Source organism: Nestor notabilis, unplaced genomic scaffold (genome assembly GCF_000696875.1).
Source record: "Nestor notabilis isolate BGI_N333 unplaced genomic scaffold, ASM69687v1 scaffold12595, whole genome shotgun sequence".
In the NCBI taxonomy this organism is placed as follows: domain Eukaryota; kingdom Metazoa; phylum Chordata; class Aves; order Psittaciformes; family Psittacidae; genus Nestor; species Nestor notabilis.
In genome coordinates this window covers 13,999-35,600 of record NW_009927997.1, presented here as the reverse complement: position 1 = coordinate 35,600, position 21,602 = coordinate 13,999, and the positions used below count along the sequence as shown (strand labels likewise).

Genomic DNA, 21,602 nt, shown 5'->3' with positions numbered 1-21,602 from the left:
GTGTGGAGGTGGGGAGCATGTAGAAATTAAGGTTTATCAAATGAATTTAAGAGGAGATATTCAAAGCAAGGCAAGGAGGTGGCTTGAAACAGGTAGTTGAGCTGGGGAGTTCCTTCCTGCAGGATCCTGTGGGTGTGCTAAAAGTTTATGCAGACTCAAAGAGAGATTTGCGAAGTTAAAAAAAGAAATCCAGGCTACTAAATATGCAGAAACCACATCCAACTCAGGGACATCATGCTAACTAGAAACTGGCAAAAATTATCATGTTCTTATATGCTTTGCTTGGCATTAATTTTTGGTCACAGCTGAGGAGAGGAGCCTCGTTTGGGCAGAGCTTTCGTTTGGCCTGGTTTGGCCTTAGAACATGCCTGTATGTTCTGTGTAACCTGCCTCCAATCTTGGGCACACAGACGTATACATTAAAGATTCATTTAACCATTGGAAGGCGAGATATGATGAAAGTCTTTAACAAGTTCAGTATGTTCACTAAATTACTGTCCTTAAAATTACAAGTGATCTTCACAAATAACTTAAAACTTAGTGACATGAATGAAGCCACATTTCCATGTCCCTCAGTGCGTTGCTTGGCAAGAGTGCTCTGAGAAGATGAAATCTGTCCAGCATTCCAGTTCTCAGTGCAGGCAGAAATTACAGTGTTGGGAATCCTGCTATACATAAGCCCTGCCGTTAGAGCCTGTCCATACAGGCTGTTTTACACAGCAGAAAGGATGTGCCTTCTCCAGTGACCTCCCTTAAAGAACATAGATTTCCAGTTGTTGTGACTTGCCATCCCAAAATCTGCTATGGGTAAGCTCTTGCAGTAGAAAAACAATCCCAAAACTCTGTTAAAACATTCTTGCTTGTATTAGATGAAAGTTGAGGAAGAATGCAATTAGAAAGGTTTAGAGAGCTACCCAGATTTGGGTGAACAGTGCATTGAAGTGTAGCTTGAGTGTTAGCAGGGCGTTGAGTGGTGGGCTGTCATGCCTCAGACATTTTGCACAATGTTTCTTTCTTGTGCCATTCTTGAAGGGAAAGAAGTAGGAGGCCTCTAGATAGGCATATTCTATTACTAACACCCTGGTGACAGAAGGGAAAAGCCCATTGTACAGCATGTCTCAAGGTGTGTGAAACAGATTAAATCCTGCCAGTAATTTCAAACTAAGAAAGTATAGTTGTGTTTTGTTTTTTTAAACTACATTTTTGGGAGTCAAGTTTTATGAATTTCTGCTGGTATTTGCCTTCTGACCTGCCTCAGCTGAGCACTCTGGGCATGAAGCAGGCTAAACTGTGGTGTTGCATTAAATAGTTAATGCATTTCTACTAAGACTGCCTTGAGATAACATTGTCCTACGGTTGAACTGCTCTCTCTGTAAGCTAGTTTTCTGGATTATTTTGCTGTTTCAATAAGGTAAATGAAAACTCAGTGCTGTATAAAGCTGAAGAAATGCTTACACATAAAAACTGACAAATGCTCCTTTTCAGATAGATTTGTGACTATTTTCTGAGCAGTGGATTTAATCATCCCAGTTGTAACTTTGAAGGGAGTGAATTACTGAGAGGCACACAGCAGACCTGTGTTGGAGAAGTGGGTGCCTGTGGCAGCCAGTTCTGACAAGGCAAAAGAAGTGCAGCAACTACTCCAATACAGGATTTTCATTGACCTTAAGCTAGGAACCGCATTGAAACAGACCCCTGTGACAGATTAGTTCTTAATTGGCCAGGCTTGCACGAGCTTCCTGAGTGGAAAAGTTCTGCCTGTTTCATCAGTACTTTCGATTGCGTGCCTGAAGCTGCTTAATTTCAGCCCCCAGTGAAATGGTAAATGCTCCATCCCTGGCAGTGTTCAAGGCCAGGTTGGACAGAGCCTTGGGCAATCTGGTCTAGTGAGACATCCCTGCCCATGGCAGGACGGTTGGAACTAGATGATCTTAAGGTCCTTTCCAACCCAAACCATTCTATGATTCTGTGTAACCGCTACAGGGACCAACATTTAGGGCTCACTTCTAGACAAAAGGGAGAACAACAGTGTCAGTAAGAATTGCTGTCATGCCCACCCAGGGCACAGGGTAGGTAACGCGCAGGGGTACAATGGACCACTTCCAGAAATGTTATCACAGCAGGTTTATGAGGTCTGTGTTTCAATTTCTTGAGGACCAGCCACTAGTATCTCAGCAACTGTCCAGAGGACCCTCCACCCCCTGCCACCTCAGTGAGCCTCTTTTGAAGCAGTTGTCATCTGCGGCTGGGTTTTTGACTTAGTGGCTTCTGGAGAGCTGCTGCTGTTGGCAGTGAGCTGAGGACCGCTTTTGATCACAAGGCACGCTCTCACCCACAGCACGCGTGGGGTTGTGGAGGGAAAACAGTACAAGATCAATCCCAGGTTGTCCAGCATTGAGACTCTGAAAGCAGGCTTGGGTTTCACTGGAAATTCACCGGCTCTTTGAAAGTCTTTACTCTTCAAGAATTTGATATTTTTCAGATTCTTAGCCACAGAGTTGAATAACCGCTCAACAGATCAAAGCTCTGCAGACTGTGAAGCTGCAGAGGATAACGTAGTCTACCTTCCCCCTGTGCTCCTGGTGCACACAAACCCACCTTCCAGAGGAGTTACCTTGCTATTCATCAAGCTGCAGCTGTCTGTTTATCACTATCTTTGTATTTCATACTCCTATCCTCTACTGACTGGCAGCTCTTTTCCCCTGGATGCAAAAGTTTTGATGAAGGGGAGTACAGAGACACTTTCTCCAGTTACAAGTATCTAGCTGATACTTGCATTTGGATGTTAAATCTGAATTTGCCTGTCTATTGCTTGTTTGTAGTCTTACTCCACCATCACTGAATGTGCTGGATAGACAGTGTTATTTTAATTCTAACGCTGTGAAAAGAAAATGTTTAGGCTGACAATATACAGAGCAGGAAAACAAACTCATGTGGGAAGGTATGATTGGACTGACAGTTCCCCAGGGGAAGCACAAATATATACAATTTTAAGACAATATCCTGAAATACCACCACCTGGTTATAATTGTAGCCACATGTGTCCTAGAAGGACATTGTTGTGAAGCAGCTCATCAAACACACTTGGTTTTAGGGCTTTGTAGAGGATGGAGAGAGCCTTGAGCTGAAACCAGTTCAGCTGTTAATGCAAGTGAGAAGCTCTTTTCCTTAACAAAGGCACTCTTCTCACCCTTACAGTGAACTGAAACTTCCATGAGTCTTGGCAGCATGCAGGCTGTCTTCACAGAGGAGTATTAACAAGGTCTGTGACTTCTGAAAGGGCAATGACTATCTTCCTGCTTCTGTCTCGGATTCCACCCCCCTTTTCATACACCCCCTTCTTTTCCCAAATACCAGTTAAATGTACTGTTATCACCTGTCTGCTAAATTGGTCCAATTTTTTTACCCAGCCAGGAGAATATTTTGTTTTCACCTTACTAAAATCCCCAGTGCAGGAAAATCTTCCACTTGCAGGTGGGTACCCCACTGGGTCTTTGGTGGAAAGGTTGTTGGTTGGAAATGTGATGGGTTGTCCCAGAACTGGGTAGGTGGTAGGTTGCACCACTGTGTGCACCTAGAAAGAATAGGGTCACTGGCCCCTGCTTTTCCATGCAGCTTCAGTGGGGCATGGTCTGAGTCTTGTGGTCACTTGTGTGTTTTGGGAAGAAATTTATAACCTCAGTCCCTGAGCGCTGGGAAAAAAAGAAAAGCTTAAAATGCTGCAACATCAGAAAGCAAATGAAATTCCTCATAAATGTCTATAAATGTTGTATTTATTTAGGTAGTCTCACAGTCCTCGTGTACTCTGATGGCCTGAGTTTGGCAGAGCTGAGAGTAGGGCTTTTCCAAGCTCCTTAGTCTCTATTACAGCAAGGGGTAACAGGCAATTCCTCCAGTACTTTTCTGTTGTATTGTTTATGGCTTTTAAATAATATCTTTTACTTTCATTTTTGCAGCAGAAGCAATCAGTTCGGATAGTTGCTTTCTGCAATAGGCTCTATATATGAGTCATCTTATATTTATCTCAAAGCACACATAGTACATTTAAACTAAGAAATGTAAAACTAAACAAACTGAATTGCCATGACAACACCTGCTACCTACAGGAGGAGCTGTGTTTTTCTGAACATGCCAGAGATACTGAGAAGTGGAAAGGAACACTTGATACCCACTGAAACTTGCATTTCCATGTTCAATTTGCAAATTAAAAAGAATGACTCTGCTGTAATGCAAATGCCTAGGGAAAAACTGATTGCCAATTAAGAGGCAGATTCTTCCAGTCACCTCACCAGTAATACTCTGACTTGTCTGGGATTAACTGATAGTGGAAGATGTTACAGGCAAGGATTTTTCCAGCAGACGCGAACAGCAGTATAGAGAAGATCATTCATTTAAAATGTAATTCACTTAGTCAACTAATTAAAAGAAAATACTTTTGTTGCCATTTGCAGGTAGGCTGCTGAAATGCAATTAGCTCCTGGAATGATTCCAGGAATCTTACAGTCTTCAAAATTTGCAGATTATTTCCTTGACGTGCCAGCTTTGGTGAGAGTGTTCTTCTGAAGTTTCTCCTGCATTTAGCTTTATCCCTGGTTAGCCTTGTGATATGAGAGCCACATGGATGTAGAGGAATAACATGTGCTTTTGAGAGCTGTAAGTAAAAAGCAGCACTGAATTGACAGTAACTATTATTAGCTTCCTGTTATTTTTCTGTTCCTACTACCTACCATAGTGATAGTTTGTGCTTTATTTTTATACATCCATCCATCACATTCAAGGACAGGTTACCAGTGCTGAAAGCATATCCAAACTTTTGCTTGGATCAGAGCTCACTCAAGACCTTTTTGCAGCTTACAAACACCTTCTAAAATCAGGCAGCACCTTCCCTGCATCTTGCTTCTATGCCTGCTGATGGCACGTGCACTTCAGTGAGGGTGTTCAGGCTTGAATTGAGACACATGGCCAAGGGTTCTCCTGCAGAGTGTCTGGAGAGGCTAACCAGTTGGCCTTACATAGATGGTAACAACTGACACAGGCTTTAATGTAATTCAGTGTTGGTGACAGAGCGTGTTTAAGAGACCAGTTATTGCTATGATGGAAGAGAGCAATTGTCCATCTTGTCTGAGACCTGCTTCTGGCAGCCAGTTGTGTGCATGGCTCCCAAGGAAGACAGAAACCCCACAAGCACATGGAAAGAGAGACTTGTTTACAAACCTATCCTGATCAATGTGTGTCCTGGAGCATGCCTTCTCATCTTCAACAGCAGTTCATCCTAACTTTATAGCAGAAATGTATTTAACAGACACTAATCTGGCTAGTTCCTCTTAAAATTTGTTAAACTGACTCAATTTGTTATGGCAACAAACTGAGTTTAGTTATTCTCTGCTGCATAATGATTTATCAGCTCCTCCCTTATCAGTGAAGATGCAGAAAAGCAACTAGTCTGTTCTTAAATGCAATGCTGCAGTTTGCAAAGATCCCAAATGTCATCTCATTCCTTCCTACCCAGCATTCCAGTCTAGTAAGCAGGGGAGGGTTTCTGGTGTGCCTTGTGATTTGCATACAGACTTCCATGAATATTGTGATGCTTACTGAAAATATTAATATGCCAGGGCATAAAAGGACACTCCCTCCAAAAACTGGGCTCTGCTAAGGCATCAAGAGCAAAACTAACTCAATGCTTCTGAAAATCCTGTCTAATATACGCTTTTGCAACATCATATGCCATGACACAGGTTGACATAAATGGACATACTTTTTCTTTTAGAAATGGATCTCAGCTTGGCTTTTAAGTAAGTAGCTGTAAATAAATGCTGACAACCTTTTCTTAGCTGATGTTGTATTCAGGGTGATACAGAAGTCTCTTTTGTGTTGTGGCCAAGCAGAGGTGGGGCCAGACCACACATAACATCATGAGTAAGCACCTTGATGTGATTGAGCTCCATCAGATTTTGCATTGCTGTGTTCCTCTGTAAGGGAGGCCAGAAAAGATGGGCTTTTTGACTAGAAAAGACATATTTGTTTCTTAAGAAATAGTGAATGATCAAAATTGTAAGAAAAGTTTGAGGAAAATCAGATTAAGTTTTTGAAGGATGCTTTCTTATATAGAAACTGGCTTTTTAGTCACTGCCTCTATTAAAAGATGGATTTTCTCTCTTTTCTCCGTGTTCCTTCTCATCTTGGGGAGGGGAAGGGGACGAAAATGGGGGGGGGAGGGGGCAATGGAAGAGAAATGTACCAAGTATCTGAAAACTTTAAAATTGTGGGAATATTCCATTTTCTATCAGAACGGGGAGCTTAGAAAGGTTTGCAGAGAAATGAGATGTGCCTTTTCTGCTGTTTACAATGAAATGTTATTCCAGCTCTGTAAGCCTCCCTGCTTTTGGGTCACTGTGCTGCTGGAGATGTTTGGGGTTTTGGATGAGAAGAGAAACTGATATCCTATCTGTTCGTGGTTATTTAAAACTGTTTTCACAACAATTTAGGCCTGTTTCATCCTTGTGTTGTGGGCCAACACCCATCTGGGAACTTCCTGCCTGCTTGGAGTCACATTGAGTTTCAGTGTCTTACCCCTTCTGCCACAAATACAGTATTATGTTGTAAGTGCTGATGGAAGGGGCTGCATTTTGACTCCAAAGAGGCATGTTTGTAAGTGTCAAGTGAAACAATCCTCTGTCTACATGGGCTGACATCTCTTTGTTATCATTTTATTAAACCTGCTAAGGTACCATGGCAACTGGGTGTGAAAACAACAGCCAAAGCAGGCTTAGACAGAAAAAATCCTATGCAGGATAGAATGGAACTTAATTTCTTGAGTATTTGCTGTCTTTGCTGCTGTGTATGATGTGGATTTTTCCATTTCCAAACCAAGGAAGGGTTTGTCTGTTCTAAGGCTGACATAAATAATTTTGCTTGGTTGACTTCACAATTGCTGGAATAATCTCCAGCCTATTGCATACAAAAGTATTTGAACTGTTTTAAATGTGGTGTGAGGCAGATGTGCTTTTGGGCAAGTAGGTGCCAAGCAGCAAAAAGCTGGAGGGCAGAGAGGATGTTGGTTTGATTTGATTTGTTTCTTTCTTGTTTTCTTTAGCCCCGTCGCACACATGCTGTTCTTGTTCAGTCTTCTGAAAGCCATGCATACTTCCTAGAAGGGAGCATGTGCCCCATTTCCATTCCCCATTAATTTCCTCTCTATTGAGAATACTAATTGATGAAGATTACTAGAATTTGAAAGGCTCCCTACTTCTCCATCATTTCTGTGGCACATCTCAAGCCCTAATAAATGGTGATGGGATCAGCCAGGAATCACCTTGTGCCTCCTTTCTTCTGTATTTTCTCTCTATGCTGGGATGCAAAGAGAAGAGGCAAAGAGAGGTCTGACTTTAACTGCTGAATATTATGCACATAGAAAAACTCCTAAATTGTAAGTTAAACCCAGCTAGAGGGATGTTTTGTATTGCAGGAGTGATGCAGTGAAGTGTGTAACATTTCAATATATGTATGTACCTGCCTAGTTATTCATTTATCGTTGAAGCAGGGAGAAAATCAGTTAAAAAATCTAACATTCATGGGAGATAAGGATCTGTTAGTTTTCCAAAGGTTGGTGCACAGAAGCCACATAAATATTATTGATCTTATGTTATTTCTTTAAATGACCCATTGAAGTGCCCCTCACCTATGTTAGCATCTCTTTGTTGATAGAAAGGTATTGTATTGCCTGCATGTGCAGAAGTTTTTTAGGTTGTTGTTTGGTTTTGTTTCTTCCCTTTTCCCTCCTCCCATATAATATATGGTAATGGCCAAAGGAAAATGTTTCATGTGTTGGCAGTCTTTCCATATGTTACATTACCTATTTTCTTTTGCAGGTTTCTAACTTACTCCTACCTTCTGGCCTTCAATGCATGGCTTCTTCTGGCACCAATCACCCTGTGCTACGACTGGCAGGTTGGCAGCATCCCTTTGATCGAGTCCATCTGGGATGCAAGGAACTTAGCCACTGTGTTCCTGGTGCTGGTGATGACCTTACTCAGCCTACATTGCATAGCTGCATTCAAGGTAACACCAAAAGTCATGCAATAGAATGTTTTGTTTAAAATATTCTGTTTCCTAATCTTCAGATGAAATGGTCAGTAAGCACAAGTTTTCCTCTCAAATGCATTGGACTGAGGTTAAAAAAACATTGCTACGTAACTAATGTAGGCAAGCTTCAAATATGAAAATGTCCCTCTAGTTGAATGTCTCAGTCTCTAACTGGTGTTATTTGAGGGCAAACTTGGCCTGGAGTCCTGCATTCAAGTACTGTTAAGGATCCAAACCCCACTGAAATTAAGTGTCTCTGCCTCTACCATAGTCATTAGGCTCTTTGTCACTTGCTTCAAACAGGACTGGGAACTGTCATCTGCAGAGCCATTTGAAAATAAAATCAATTCCTGTATTTGTATCTTTGCTGTACTTCTAAAAGCTAAACGTTGGATACATCTTGATGAGAAGATTTCTCATCAGCGGAATAATGGAATGTGGGAAATCTGAAATGATCTGGAAATTGTTATTTAGTGTAAATAATATAGCTGGTAAGCTGTGCTTCGCAGTTCAGCATTTCAGATCCACCATTAATCATGTTGTGGATATGAAAGTGAGGTGGTACTAGACTTGTCAGAGATCAGATATGCACTTACATGGAATGTTTTTTTTGTGGATCATAGGGAGTTAGAAGCTATTCCTCCTTTGGTTGAGTTGGAAGGAAGGTTTTGTTTTTCTTCCTTAAATATATGTATCTTTGAAAAGTGTAGTAGGGGAGCGTTAGGTTTTTAATACCTATGTTATGCTAAAATGTCATGTACATACTTCAGTCTACCCTGGCAGTCTTCCCTCTGCTCCTGATAAGAGACAGAAAATTAACCAAATGGTTTGAGACTGCAGAGTCATTAATTTAGATTATACATTGGCAGATGCTCTATGGAAAATATGGGAAAATACCCTACTAGATATTCACTAGTTCTGTCTGCAGGTTGTACACCATCTTGTATTCCTCCTGCTTTCATTACTTGCTGCTAGAGATACTCAGAAGTGTTTGTATTAGACTTAATCCTGTTTCTATGGAAGTTAATGATAAAATTCTCATTAGCACAGTACTGAACACTTCTGAAAAATCTTTTCCCATATTCTTTGAAGTTTTGGTTGCTATGAGTAGAATTAATGTTGTTGGTTTGCTGGGAAAAAAATCTTTCAGGATTATGCAGACATTTAGTATTATTTTATTTTGGGTGAAACAATAATCCAGAAGGATTCCTTTGGGTAGCTGAATTATTTGTCTTCTGTCAAACTGCAAACCAAAATATTTCAAGACACTTTGTGCATTAAGTGCCTGGATTTTATAATATTTTTATTCCTTATGGCCTTTTTCTTAAAGACGAAACAATTCAATCTGAGTTTATGAATACCACTGATTTGAAATGGCAATTTCTAATTTTTCTGTGAGAATAACTTCACTGCTTTGCTTTTAACCACTGTTAATGTAGCATTAAACAACATGAATTTCACTCTTCAGGCGTTTAGTTCCTGGATGTTTTGAAATTCATCTTGTAGATTCTTTTGTGTTTATCCTTGAAAACCCCAGACGCGGAATAAATTGGATCTGAAGTGATCTGCTTTTGTGGCTAACCCAAGTAAAACCAGAACCATCCCATATTCTTGAGAAAGTGCTGTAATCATTCTCTGCTCTGCTTCCCTGCAGACCCACCATAAACATGGAACTGGTAGTAGTTCCTGGGGGTCAACATGCTTCCCCCAGCCCTAGGTATAATTAGAGATAACTGAAATATTCTGCTTTTCAGGAAATTCTAAATTGCTGAAGCTATTTTCTATTTTATTTTTAATGATTCTCATAACTATGGTGATAGTGCCATAAGTGATACGAAGGTCATTGTGCTGCGTAGTATGGACTGTTGAGGAAAGCAAACAGTAGGAAGAGACACATTTCCTGGAAATACGTTATCCCATTTGGCTTTGGACACTTTTGGGAATATCTTCTACAGCAAGGAGGGGGAACTTCAGGTCACGTGAACTGCAGGCACAATTCATTGTGCTCTTAAGAGAGCTTCTTTCCAAATGCAACAGCCTTTCATACCATACTGCTCCCTCCAAGAAGAACCATCCTTTTGTCAAGCCCCAAACAGGCTATTTCTCAGTACTTTGCAGGTTGTGGGCAGCATGAGACACATCAGTTTATTTTTCATATGGCATAAAGTGTAAGGTAGCATGCATTCTTTCTGAAGCAAACACACAGAACTGTCCTAGCAGCCACTTTTCCCTCATTTTTCATTGCAAAGTCTAACCTGGAAGCAATAGCTTGCAATTCTCTAAGGAATGGTTTTAGAGTGAACAGGCATGCAGTTTGTGTGCCTTTCATTTGAGCGTGTAGGTATGCAGGGCTAAGAGACGACAAAACCTCCTGTTTGTTCTCACTGGCACTAACACCTTCCATTCTGTGGCATGGAGAGTGGAAATGCTAGAAATTATTTTGGCAGAAGTGAAGACATTTGTGCAGTGAACACAAGAACTGATTTTCAGTGGTAAGAGGTGATGCATGTGTGTCCACAAACAAGCTCACAGGAGACTTGCAGAATATATTACATGGGCTGTAATTAAGAGAATGCATTTATTGGATTTCTGCCTTTGTTGCCTTTGAATTTTAAATAGGGTTAATTTGTTGTTGACGTTTGTGATTAGGGTAATAACCTTTCTGGCAGGTATGTGTAGTGCTAATAAAGGACATCTAAGGCAAGAAGCTTTCTTGTTCTATTTCGAAAGCATTGTTATACCTCAGAAGGAGAAGAAACAGTGCAAGATTTCTACCCATAAGTGCTTCACTTGGAACATGTCTGTTACTAGATGGAAGTATTAATGCTCCCACATGAAGAGAGGCTAAAAAAGGTGGGGCTGTTCAGCCTGGAGAAGAGAAGGCTGTGTGGAGACCTCATAGCAGCCTTCCAGTATCTGAAAGGGGCCTACAAGGATGCTGGAGAGGGACTCTTCATTAGGTACTGTAGCAACAGGACAAGGGGTAATGGGTTCAAACTTAAACACGGAAGATTCGAGTTAGAGATAAGAAAAAAGTTCTTTACTGTGAGGGTGGTGAGGCACTGGAACAGGTTGCCCAAAGAAGTGGTAAATGCTCCATCCCTGGCAGTGTTTGAGGCCAGGCTGGACAGAGCCTTGGGCGACATGGTCTATGGTGAGGTGACCCTGCCCATGACAGGGGGGTTGGAACTAGATGATCTTAAGGTCCTTTCCAACCCAAACCATTCTATGATTCTATAAGACAGCTCTCCAGTTAGTTATTGTTTGGAGAAAGAAGCCTCCCTTCTCATCTTCCTAGTGCACTTTCACTGTTTTCTTCCTTCTTACTTAATGAGGAAGTAATTGAAAAATTGCTCTGTGAATTCCTTCTGTATAACTTTCATTCACTGGGTTGTTTTGTCTGCATAGTGCTATTCCCTCTTGCCTAATTGGCTAAAGAGCTCCCTATGAGCAGCTCCTCAAGAAGGACTTGTTACTCTGCAGTGTTTAGGTGCACAGCCACACTTGTCTCTTGCTGTAGCCATCCATACCACACATGACAATTAATTTCCATCTTCAGAAGGCCTGACAGGAGCAAAGAAAAGGCCTGCTCTTTGTATCTCACACTGTTGGACTAAGGGACCTTGCTGTCATCTATGGCCAAGACTTTTCCATAGTGACTAATGTGGCTAAGCTGCAGTCCATCACTGAGCAGGTCTTGGAAACTCTGAGACTTGGTTTTTTTTACTACACAGATGCCAGGCATGCTCTGCAAATTTGCCTCCTTTGAGATGTTGTAGCCAAGGTGCAGGAGTCACCAGCGGGTCTTGAAATCCTCAGGTTCTGTTCAGCTGTTTGTAATGAACTTCCTCGCCCTGTCTGGTTGGGCTTCAAGTAGCATGAAGGGGATGTGACAAAGGCTGGGGATGCTATTGCAAATGCCTGCATCCCAGAGAAATAATAATAGTTGGGAAAAGAGGATGAGATTTTTTCGCTGTTCATTTTCAAAGACAGCCTCAGCTGCAAGGCATGGCTGTGGTCTGTCTGCCAACTTTGGGACTAGGAAGATTACAAGGACACCAGTGAAATGGATGAAGCACTCTTTTTGGTTGCCAAGCACACCAGTTGCAAGGCCAGAGAAATAATGCCTGATGCCCAGGGACCCATAGTGCTGTGACTTCTGTGATGGAAGAAATGGCGAGCACCTGATGAACTAAAGAGAGGACAATAATTCTTGGTGTATCATCAGGACAACAGTTATTTCTTTGGCATGTCCTAACAATTCAGTAAGCATGAAAGGCAGACCCTTCAGATGTTTAAAAGGCCACTCTGCATGGCATTTTTAAGAAGCTGCTTAATTAGCAGTGTAATTAAAATGCAGCTTCTCCTGTAGTTGTAGCTGTGAAGGTATGTACAGAGCACATGATGGATCAGATTCCTTTTTCTATATGAAACATGGTACATGGAGGGCTGATAGTGGGAAAACTCATGTGTGTTTGATGGGGTAATTCAGAGAAAAGTGATCTGAAAAAACAATTTGAAACAGTAGCTTCGGTACCCGACCAGTCTGGGGGAATGTATTGTGCTTCATACTGCTACGTCCTTGTATTGCATTTATACTCATGACCAGCACCATGGAGGTACCTTATGGTGGTTCACAGCACCTTCTACTTGTTCAGCAGTAACACATAATGGTGTGCAGCAGTTTGCTTGTGTCTGAGGAGGGAGTGCCATAAATACGTTTTACATTAATTAAAAAAAAATCTAGTGTCCGTTAGGATATACCTTTTTAAAGAACATGCTTTGCTGCTCTCTGTGATGTGGCTGCATATGGTACAGGAACTTTTGATGGTTTTCAGTTTATATTCATTACAACGCGACTGAGATGTATATTATTATCCTGATCTTTCATATGCTACAGTTGGTTGTTTTTTACTTCAGGTCTAATTTTAAGGTAATGCTGCCTTTTTACATTTCTATGCGTAGTACTTCTTAGCCAAGAGAAGGCATTTTGTACCAAAGTATTATGACTTTAATTTGTGCTGTAATTGGCACCATATTGCCATTTATCTGGTGGTTTATATGTATGAATATCATCTAAGCATATTCCTCAGTCACTCGCAGACTATATTTCTTAGCTGACGATGTTTAATATCATCAAAGAGAGAAGTGCATTTGCGACTTCTCTTTGTGTGTGTGTTTCTGTTGTTTTTGCTAGAGCTCATTATGTGCATTCTGTCATGCTATTTACTTTACCCTGCACTCCTGAGACCTTTGCCTCGTTTCATAGGTTTGGCATTTCATTAATAAATCACAGCTTACAGACCTTTCTGGGGAACAATTGCCTTTTGTAATATTCTACAGTAGTACATAGTTAGAAAGTACGCCTAGCAAGATTCATATGCCACAACACTTCTAGAACAATACCTGCTTCAAAGGCATGGCAAGGTGAATAAGGCTATTTATTGACGGAGTCTATCTGACGAGCTGGAAACCACAGTCATTTTCATAAAAGGTCCATTTAAAATAAATCCTGCTTTCATTTTCCTGAGGGCTCACTTGAATTCCTTCCACACAGAGAGAAGGTCAGAACTGATGCTCTTAATCCTTAGCAGCAAGGGTTTTCTGTGCTGCTTCTGTTGTTAATGTTTGCTGCAGGGAGAGAGTAATAAGCCAGAAAGACTCTGTCCAGTGGAAGTTGGAAGAAGGGGGGGAAACCCCTTGTGGGTGCCCTGCGTGTCTCACTGGCCGTATTTCTGCTCTGTTGAGTGCTGCAAGCAGATCAGGTGTGGATTCCTGGTGGGGCTGGAAGAAACAGGAAAGGCTTCCCAGGGTGCTTGCTGTGCCAGCTGACACTGAAGCAGAGGAAGGAACCTTCCTCAGTCTGTATGGCATTGCCGTTCTGAATTGAAAAAGCAAGCACAAAATACCTTTTGCATCAGATTTTTTTCCCCCAGTAGATGTTTGAAATACCAGGTTTGGAGCGTGGTACTCTGAGTAAATGTAACAATAGCTTAAGTAGTTCTGATTTGGCTCACTGTAAAGATCTTGTTAAATAGCCTCTCTCCTACAGGAGTTTGTCATGCTAGGTAGGTCATTTTTGTAGGGGCAGGTAGTTCTGCCATTAGCAGCATATTAACACTGAATTACTATGTTGTCAAAGATACTCTTTTTGTTCCTACCTGGTTTCTTCTTCTGGTTTGAGTTAATATTTCAAGGCCCACTCAGGGCTGAAAGGTTTTCAAGTGGCACAATAGTAGGCGTAATAGGAGAGGGTAGGTGGAATGAGGATCAAGAAATTTATGGCTGGGGGAGATAATGATACTTATTGTGGCTACTTGGTCTCAGTTAAACGTTCGAGTGCCAAACTATTGTGTAATTTTTGTTAGAATCCTCTTGTTATGTGTTACCTCTTAAGAGCAAGTTCACTGTGAAGAGTTGCTTTTCCAAACATCACACTTTTACGTACTACAAGCAGTGAACATGTGTTTAAATTTTATGGGTTTTTTTCTGTCTTTTTTTCCCCCCATGTAGTGAAGCAGCCTGCAGTCACAGAATGAAAGGGAAGAGTGAAAAAACAACCATAAGGTCAAAAGCATTATTCTAATTCCTGGAGCAATTTACTGACTTTGCTATTTCCTTTTGGAATGTTCCACTTCTCTTTTAAAGATGTACGTGCTCCTGCATCCTGCTCAGATTGGCTTGTCAAGTGGTATTAGAGGTTGCAAAGATTAAGGATTGGGAAAACGAGTTTGTACCTTCAGGGAATTTTGGAAACTTGAGTGAGAAAGACCTTACACAATTGAATGGACGGATGGATAGCTGGGGCCTACAAGGGAAAAGAAAATAGTAGTTATCAAAATTTTACTGTAAGATACTAAAATAAAAACTGAAGTATCAGTAGAATATACTTCTGTGCCTTGCTGTGAGTTATGAGATTGGGAAAGGACTACTTTCTGCTTTTATTCTGTAATTGGAAGTCTGAATTCCAGAGCTGTTGAGCATCCCCAGTTCTCAATGATGTAACTAAAGCGTTTAGGCACTTAGAGCATTTGTAAAAATAGGCTGTTTTTTACCTAGTGGTACAAACCAGTACTTGCTTCCTTCTGGAAGTGGAAAGTGAATGATCCTGTTAAAGTGGTCTAAGATATGTGCCAAGGATTTCTCTTCACATAAGCCTGAGTCAGGAAGTCAACGATACTTTCAAGTGTTTTGATTTGTTTTCTGACTGGTGTATTTTTGTCTGTACACCAGTTCCTGAATAGGTGCTGCTGGTGGTGAACTGGAAAGTAGTTTTTGTGTTGCTGAATGCTTCAAATAGGATCAACATGCCATATAATTAATAAGCAGTTAGTAGTGATGGTCAAAATACTGTTGGACACGCCTATGGCTTTGGACTGTCTGTGAAGTATAACATTTGCTTAATTCTAGTCAGTAGTAACTGGGTAGTTTTATCAAGACTTAGATGATCACCAAGGAAAATAGAGTTATTTTAGGAAGACAGTGAGTTGCTAAGCCTGGCATTCAAACAGCTCGTGCTACTGGATATGCTGGGTTTTTTTATGAGATGAAAGAATAAAACTCCTGATAAATCAAAGTGATTACAGAATTTGTGGCTTTTTGTAGGAGCAGGCTGATGAAGCCTAGTGTCTGAGCCAGGTGTGAAGCTGGGCAGTTACCTGTCCCTTACCAAATGTTTGAGTTTTTCAGACCATCTGTTGACACCTGATGTTTGGCACATCGGAAGTGGTGGCACAGGCAGCAGAGCAAAACAGCCACAGCTCCACAGTGCCCTTCTGTTTGGCCACAGAACATAAAGATGTACTTCTCCCATCCTGATTTCTGCTAGTGACCTGAAGAAGACCATGTTGATGGTACATGGAGCATGGTACAGCTTTGCCATGACCTGTTTGTGCCTACACCAGTGAGGCAAGACTTGGGAACACCCAGTGCTTGCTTCTGCAAGCTTTGTGTCAGCTGTGAAGGAATGAATCCCAAGGGTTCATTCCCGATTAGCTTAAGTTTGCTTTATCACTGCAAGAATGCAGTGTGAATTTGACATGTCCTTTTTATCTTTGGTACCATCATCTATGTAAAAAGTGCAAGAGTAGATGCTTGCAGATCCGGACCTCTTGCCAGGTGAGATGCTGCTAGTGATTTGGTGCAGGCCAATGAGGAGTCATGTTGCCAAGCTGCTTGTGGCTTCACAATGGACTAGTACAACAGTACCAGTCATGGTGCATGAATTAAGTTTGCATGTATTTTGCACTAACAGTTTGCAAAAATGGATGTTAGGAATAAACTGAAGAAGCGTAATCCTCTGTCTGTGGTCTACAGTCAGTCATGTAGTTTCTTTGGATCTCTGCATCTCTTTTGGTGGATAATGCACTTACCTCCTAGGCCTGCAAGCATTTAAAAATGTGTAATAGCAATCATTGCTTTTATACAGTCATGCGCTACCAACTTTCCTGGATACCAGCTTTTCTGTGCTCACAGTCAGACGTTCCAAGCATAATACCTCACTGGCTGCAATGGACCATCCAGAGCCCACTGGCAGAGGGTGATTTATCCTTTTGGTAGAAAGGAAGTCTTTATTCCCTGGAGCTGTTGGTTCTAAATGGTGGAGAGGTGACACTTGCCTCATTCCCAAAATAAACTGCTAAGAGAAAGAAGTTAAACCCATTTGATTGCCACCTTCCCATCAAACAGGCAGGCGCATATAAACGCCTTCAGAAGCATTCCAAGGTAGAACAGAATTTGCTTGGACTTGTTTGCCCAGCTGCTGTCTCCCCAAAGGTGCAACTTTGTCCAACTGACAGGAGGGCTGTCCTCACAGCTCCACTTTCCAGTGCCTCAGCCCTTGGAGGTGCCAGGGGATGTGAATGTGTGCGAGACTTAATGGATCTGGCACCTCAGACACTGATTTCTCAAGGGGAAACCCAGGGAATTTACAGTGGGCTTATGCAAGTCTATTGTTAGGTATGTCAAAGCAATCTGCATACCTCTTGCACTTGTACTTTGTAGGCTTTGGCTTGTAGAAGACTTGTGATCTAACAGTAGTCAGCAAATAATGTAACTGAAGTCAGCAAATATTTATTTGTGGCTCAGGAATATGTCTTGTATGTAATATGGGAAGATCTCTTTCAGTTGTAAACTCAAGATTTTCTTCCTTTTCCCCCAAATTGACAAGGAAGCAATTTTTGAGATTTATTGTTGTTTCGATTGGTTTTGGCCTTGGATGGATTCTTTGCTATTTTGTTTGAGATAGTGTGACAATTTTCTTGCCTTGCCTTTGGGAGAAAAAGTGGTGTTCTTTAGTTCTTCAAGTCTGTGAAAAGTAGCAGGTTAAAAAAATTCTTCTTTATTGTTTTTTAGATTGGTTTCTTGGGTTTTGTTTGGTTTTTAACAATATAATAAAGGCCTAATTGTAATTAGAGGTAGATGTTGGCTTGACTTTAACAAAAGGTATCATTCTAAGGCTAAATCAAAAGTGGGGTTTTTGTACTGCCCAAGACCTCTGTAACAGATAGGAAGGTGAATTTGTATTTCAAAAAGAAAGCACTATCTCTAAGAGGAAAAAAGATGTGTCTCTGTAAAAGAAATGAAGTGATCTGTAACTTCTATCTTAGCTCTTTTTATTTTAAGGAAAAGGGAATAAAACCAAAATTGCCTACTACTCCTTAAAAGCTTTGACTACTGCTCTGGGCCATCTTTAGCTCAGCTGTCTCTTAAGAGCTCATATGACCAGAGTAGTTAATCCAAATGGATGGTCCCAATATTTTTTTGTTTGTTTGTTTGTAGTTTTTTTGTGTTTTATTCCCTTAAAAATGTAACAAGCTACATGTTAGGTGGGGTTTTTTTGTTGTTGGTTTTTTTTTTCTCTAAAAAACACATGGAGGACATCCATGGCTTGTGTTGGATGGAAGATCCTGCTGCCCCCTGTTCCTGCAGCCCTACAGTACTGGTCCCCAACATTCCTGTGCCATTCTGTCCTGCTTGTCTATTGATTTGTAAATCTATCAGCCCCTCCAGGGGAAGGGGGGAAGCGGGATTAAAAGGTGAATGTGCTAAGTAGATTTCGATAGGGGAAGAAGATAGAAGAGAATATGGTGTCTTATGAGACTTGTGCTTGTTAGCTTTTAGCTGTCTACAGTTATCTGTAGACATGCGATATGCAGAATCCTTTCAGCATATCGTGGTTGCATTTCTGTCCTTTTTTCTGTTTTCTCTGAGCTGCCTAGGTGAGCGGATGATAGCCCTTGCTGGGAAGGCAGGGATGGATAGCTCTGCTGTGCCACCAGCCCTCATGAGGCTGGGATAGAAGAACGTGCAGTTCTTCCACCAGGGCAAAGGCCGGTTTTGCTCATTATCTAATCAGTCAGTAGAAACTACTCAGGGAAATGAGAAGTAAGATCTGGCTGAGAATAGGGTGATCTTTTATTCCAGTATAAATCCCAAACTATGGGCAGGCCTTCCTGCCCAGGGGCTCTCCCCAGCCTCTCCTCCTGGGCAGGACCCACCCACAGGGCCAAGGTGTCAAATACATGAAATGTCTGTACAAATTTTGGAAAACTCAATGGCTTGGTAGAGGAGAGAAACCCAAATTGAGCTCTGGAGTGACGGCAGCATGAGCTTAGCAGGTTGATCTGCCGGCTCACAGGCAGGACCACTCATAGCATAAAATCAGATGAAGCCTGGCCTTCAAGGACCATCTCTTCACAAAAGCCTCAGCTTGAACTGAATGCTTTTAAAAGGGTACTGCCAGATGTTTCTTGTTTCAGAAATAAGGAGCGCTAAGGAAGGCTCTGCTTCTCCATGAGGCTGGTTTGTGAATGCTGGGCTCCTGTCTCTGAGCCCTGCCTGAAGACTGAGCTGGCAGCCCTCAGTGACATTATAGTGTGATTTGTGGAGAGAGAAAGGACATACAATACCAATTTCTCCTTCAGACAAGCTAATTCCTACATTTTCCTCTTTCCCATTTCATGTATAAGTTTTATTTATCTTTCTCCAGAATTCAGTTTCCTTTGCTTATCTGCAGTGCTGCAGCTTTGAGTAACACTGTGTCCTTCCTAGAGGTGCTAACCAGAGGTTGCTTTCCCAATTACTGACTTAATGAACAACAACTGGAGAAATACTTCATAGCTGGTTCATTTGAAATCAAGAGCATATTTTAGGGACAGGGAACACTTTATGCAATAGCAGTGCACTCCTTTTGGTCCAACATACCTTCTTGTGCCTCTAGGTCTTTGTTGTTAAACCCCTGGAGTAGAGCATTGGCAGCAAATGAGCACCATAATTAGGCCAGACAAGGTGGGAAGAGAGTGTCAAATGGTAGGAGAGAAATGGAGTAAATGTCCAGAGCTGCATGGCAGGGAAGTTGGAGTTGAGCTAGGACTGATAATTTGCATTCAGAGTTGAGAAATCATTTATAATCCTCTTTTTTTTTCCTATTCAATTTTCTATTGTAATTAAAAGCCAAAATGACCATTACCAGGCATCTATGCTCATCAGCTTTATGGATTGGTGTCGGCTCTAGCTCTGGGAATAATATATTTTAGGTGCTGTTGTGACTGCAAGAAGGCAGTAGTAACTGTGATTCCAAGACACCGAAAAGGTGGCTAATAGAAGCAGGTAAATGTGATGCTCTTTAAAGCAGATATTGGTAAAGTCTGGAGACGTGAATTCTTCTCCTCTGACTGCTTCATGTTTCCTCATTGAGCCAGGGGAAGCCAGTGCAGTTTTTTGTGATCCTGTGGTTTAGCTCCTCTAAAGCGACATCAGCATCTCCTGACCTGTACCCTTGCATTTGGTACCCATAAAAAACATTCGTTGTCTTTCCCACAGAGTAGGATAAATATATTTTTATATTATTATATGGGAATTATATATTATATTATTATATGGGATTTCTGAATTTCAGCCACTGACTAGGCCAGTGGTAACTGGTGTCTGTAGCTGTGCAAAAGCAAGACAGGTTGTACCTCTTGGTCCCACATCATTGATTGGGCTCCATTCCTCTACTCAAAAATCTTGTTCAGTGTTTCTAAGTTTAGATCCCTTCAGTAAAGAGAAGTCAATTTGCTCTCCAAAGTTGAGAAATTGCCCACAACTATTAGAAAGTGCTGCAACCATTAAGTAATTTTGGTTGCATCTGTTTCTAAGCGTGACAAAACTTCTCCCAACGGCTGCCAAAGGGTGTTGCAGCAGCTCATGAGGCAGTGGTATGGCAGGGCAGGAAGGCACAGATGTCTGCCTGGGTGATTTAACAGACCCAGTGCTACACTTCCGTTAGCCTGATGACATTCTTTGATATCATTGACAGAAAGCATGAGCTGATTCACCCTCTTGGGGTGGAGCTAAATTAACATGCCTGAGGAGGCTTGGGTCTCCCTGTGGCAGGAACAGCGTCTGCTCCTAATGGCATCCTGGGAGGCTTGTGTTGGCCATGCAGATCACAGTTGATTTGAAGGGCATGTGGCAATTCAATTTCTCCTCAAAGAGCAAGCCAACATTAAAGTGAGCTCAAGTAAAAGATGTTACTTTTGGCATCTAGCATGTTTCAAATTTCCAACTCTGTATGAGGATGGAGACCTCGTGTGTGGAAGTATCATTTCAAGTTTAGGTATTGTCTCCAAAGGGATAAAATGTCTGCATTAATATGACGTGTGGGGCTAGTTTTCTTTACACAAAATGTGACTGATTGAACAGCTTTTTCTCAGTTAATAAACATTCAAGATTGAACACAGCAGTCTGTGTGTGAGATATGCATTTGTGTATTTACATACAGCCAGAGTGTGGTAGACATGCTAATGTATACATTCACACTATTCTATACTTATGTATTACCAATTTTAGAATCATCCAATGGTTAGGGTTGGAAGGGATCTTAAAGATCATGGGGTATATTTTAAGTGTTACTTATACCATCTCAAGAGAGCTGCATACAATAGAGCTGACCTTGGAAAAGATACCAAGGATAGTAATACACACTGTGGTTAGTGTTTGTGCACTTTCTGGACATACGAGAAGCACAAACAGTGTGTATATATATAAGAATAGCATCTTGAAATAATTTCTTTTAAATGCAAAACATACCAAATGTTAATCTAAGTTGCCTTTTTCGTGTGTAAGAATCTCAAAAGGAAAGGGGAAAGTTAGTGGTGAATTAAGTTGGATTTGTTTAGTTGATATTTGTTTAATTTTGTGTTATTGCAGAAACTGGAACACAAAGAAGTTTTGGTTGGCTTGTTGTTCCTGGTTTTCCCATTCATCCCAGCCAGCAACCTCTTCTTCAGGGTGGGATTTGTGGTGGCAGAGCGAGTCCTTTACATGCCGAGGTAACTATTGCAATTGAATTCCTTTCTAATGAGACCACCATCCCATTTTATAAAAGCAGGCACGATTGCTTCTTCCCTTTTACAATACTTCAAACATTATATTGCTAGTCAGTGTGCTCTCTGCCTTTGAGTTTTGGTGTGATAGCATAAGACATTTAATAGTTGGTTGAGAGCGGGTTTTTTTGCTGTGCTTGAAACAGCTCA

At 41.3% G+C, this 21,602-nt stretch overlaps 1 protein-coding gene across 1 annotated transcript in view; it reads left to right on the top strand.

Moving 5' to 3' along the window:
• The window catches only part of LOC104405573 (transmembrane and TPR repeat-containing protein 1-like), a gene marked incomplete at its 3' end in the record, with an annotated part of 69,710 nt that extends 48,312 nt beyond the window's left edge, over positions 1-21,398 (top strand). Inside the window, exons 7-8 of the mRNA XM_010014316.1 lie at positions 7,869-8,058; positions 21,277-21,398. Coding sequence (XP_010012618.1) covers positions 7,869-8,058; positions 21,277-21,398 — 312 coding nt within the window. The remainder of the gene's footprint in view (positions 1-7,868; positions 8,059-21,276) is intronic.
• Positions 21,399-21,602: the final 204 nt, after the last annotated feature.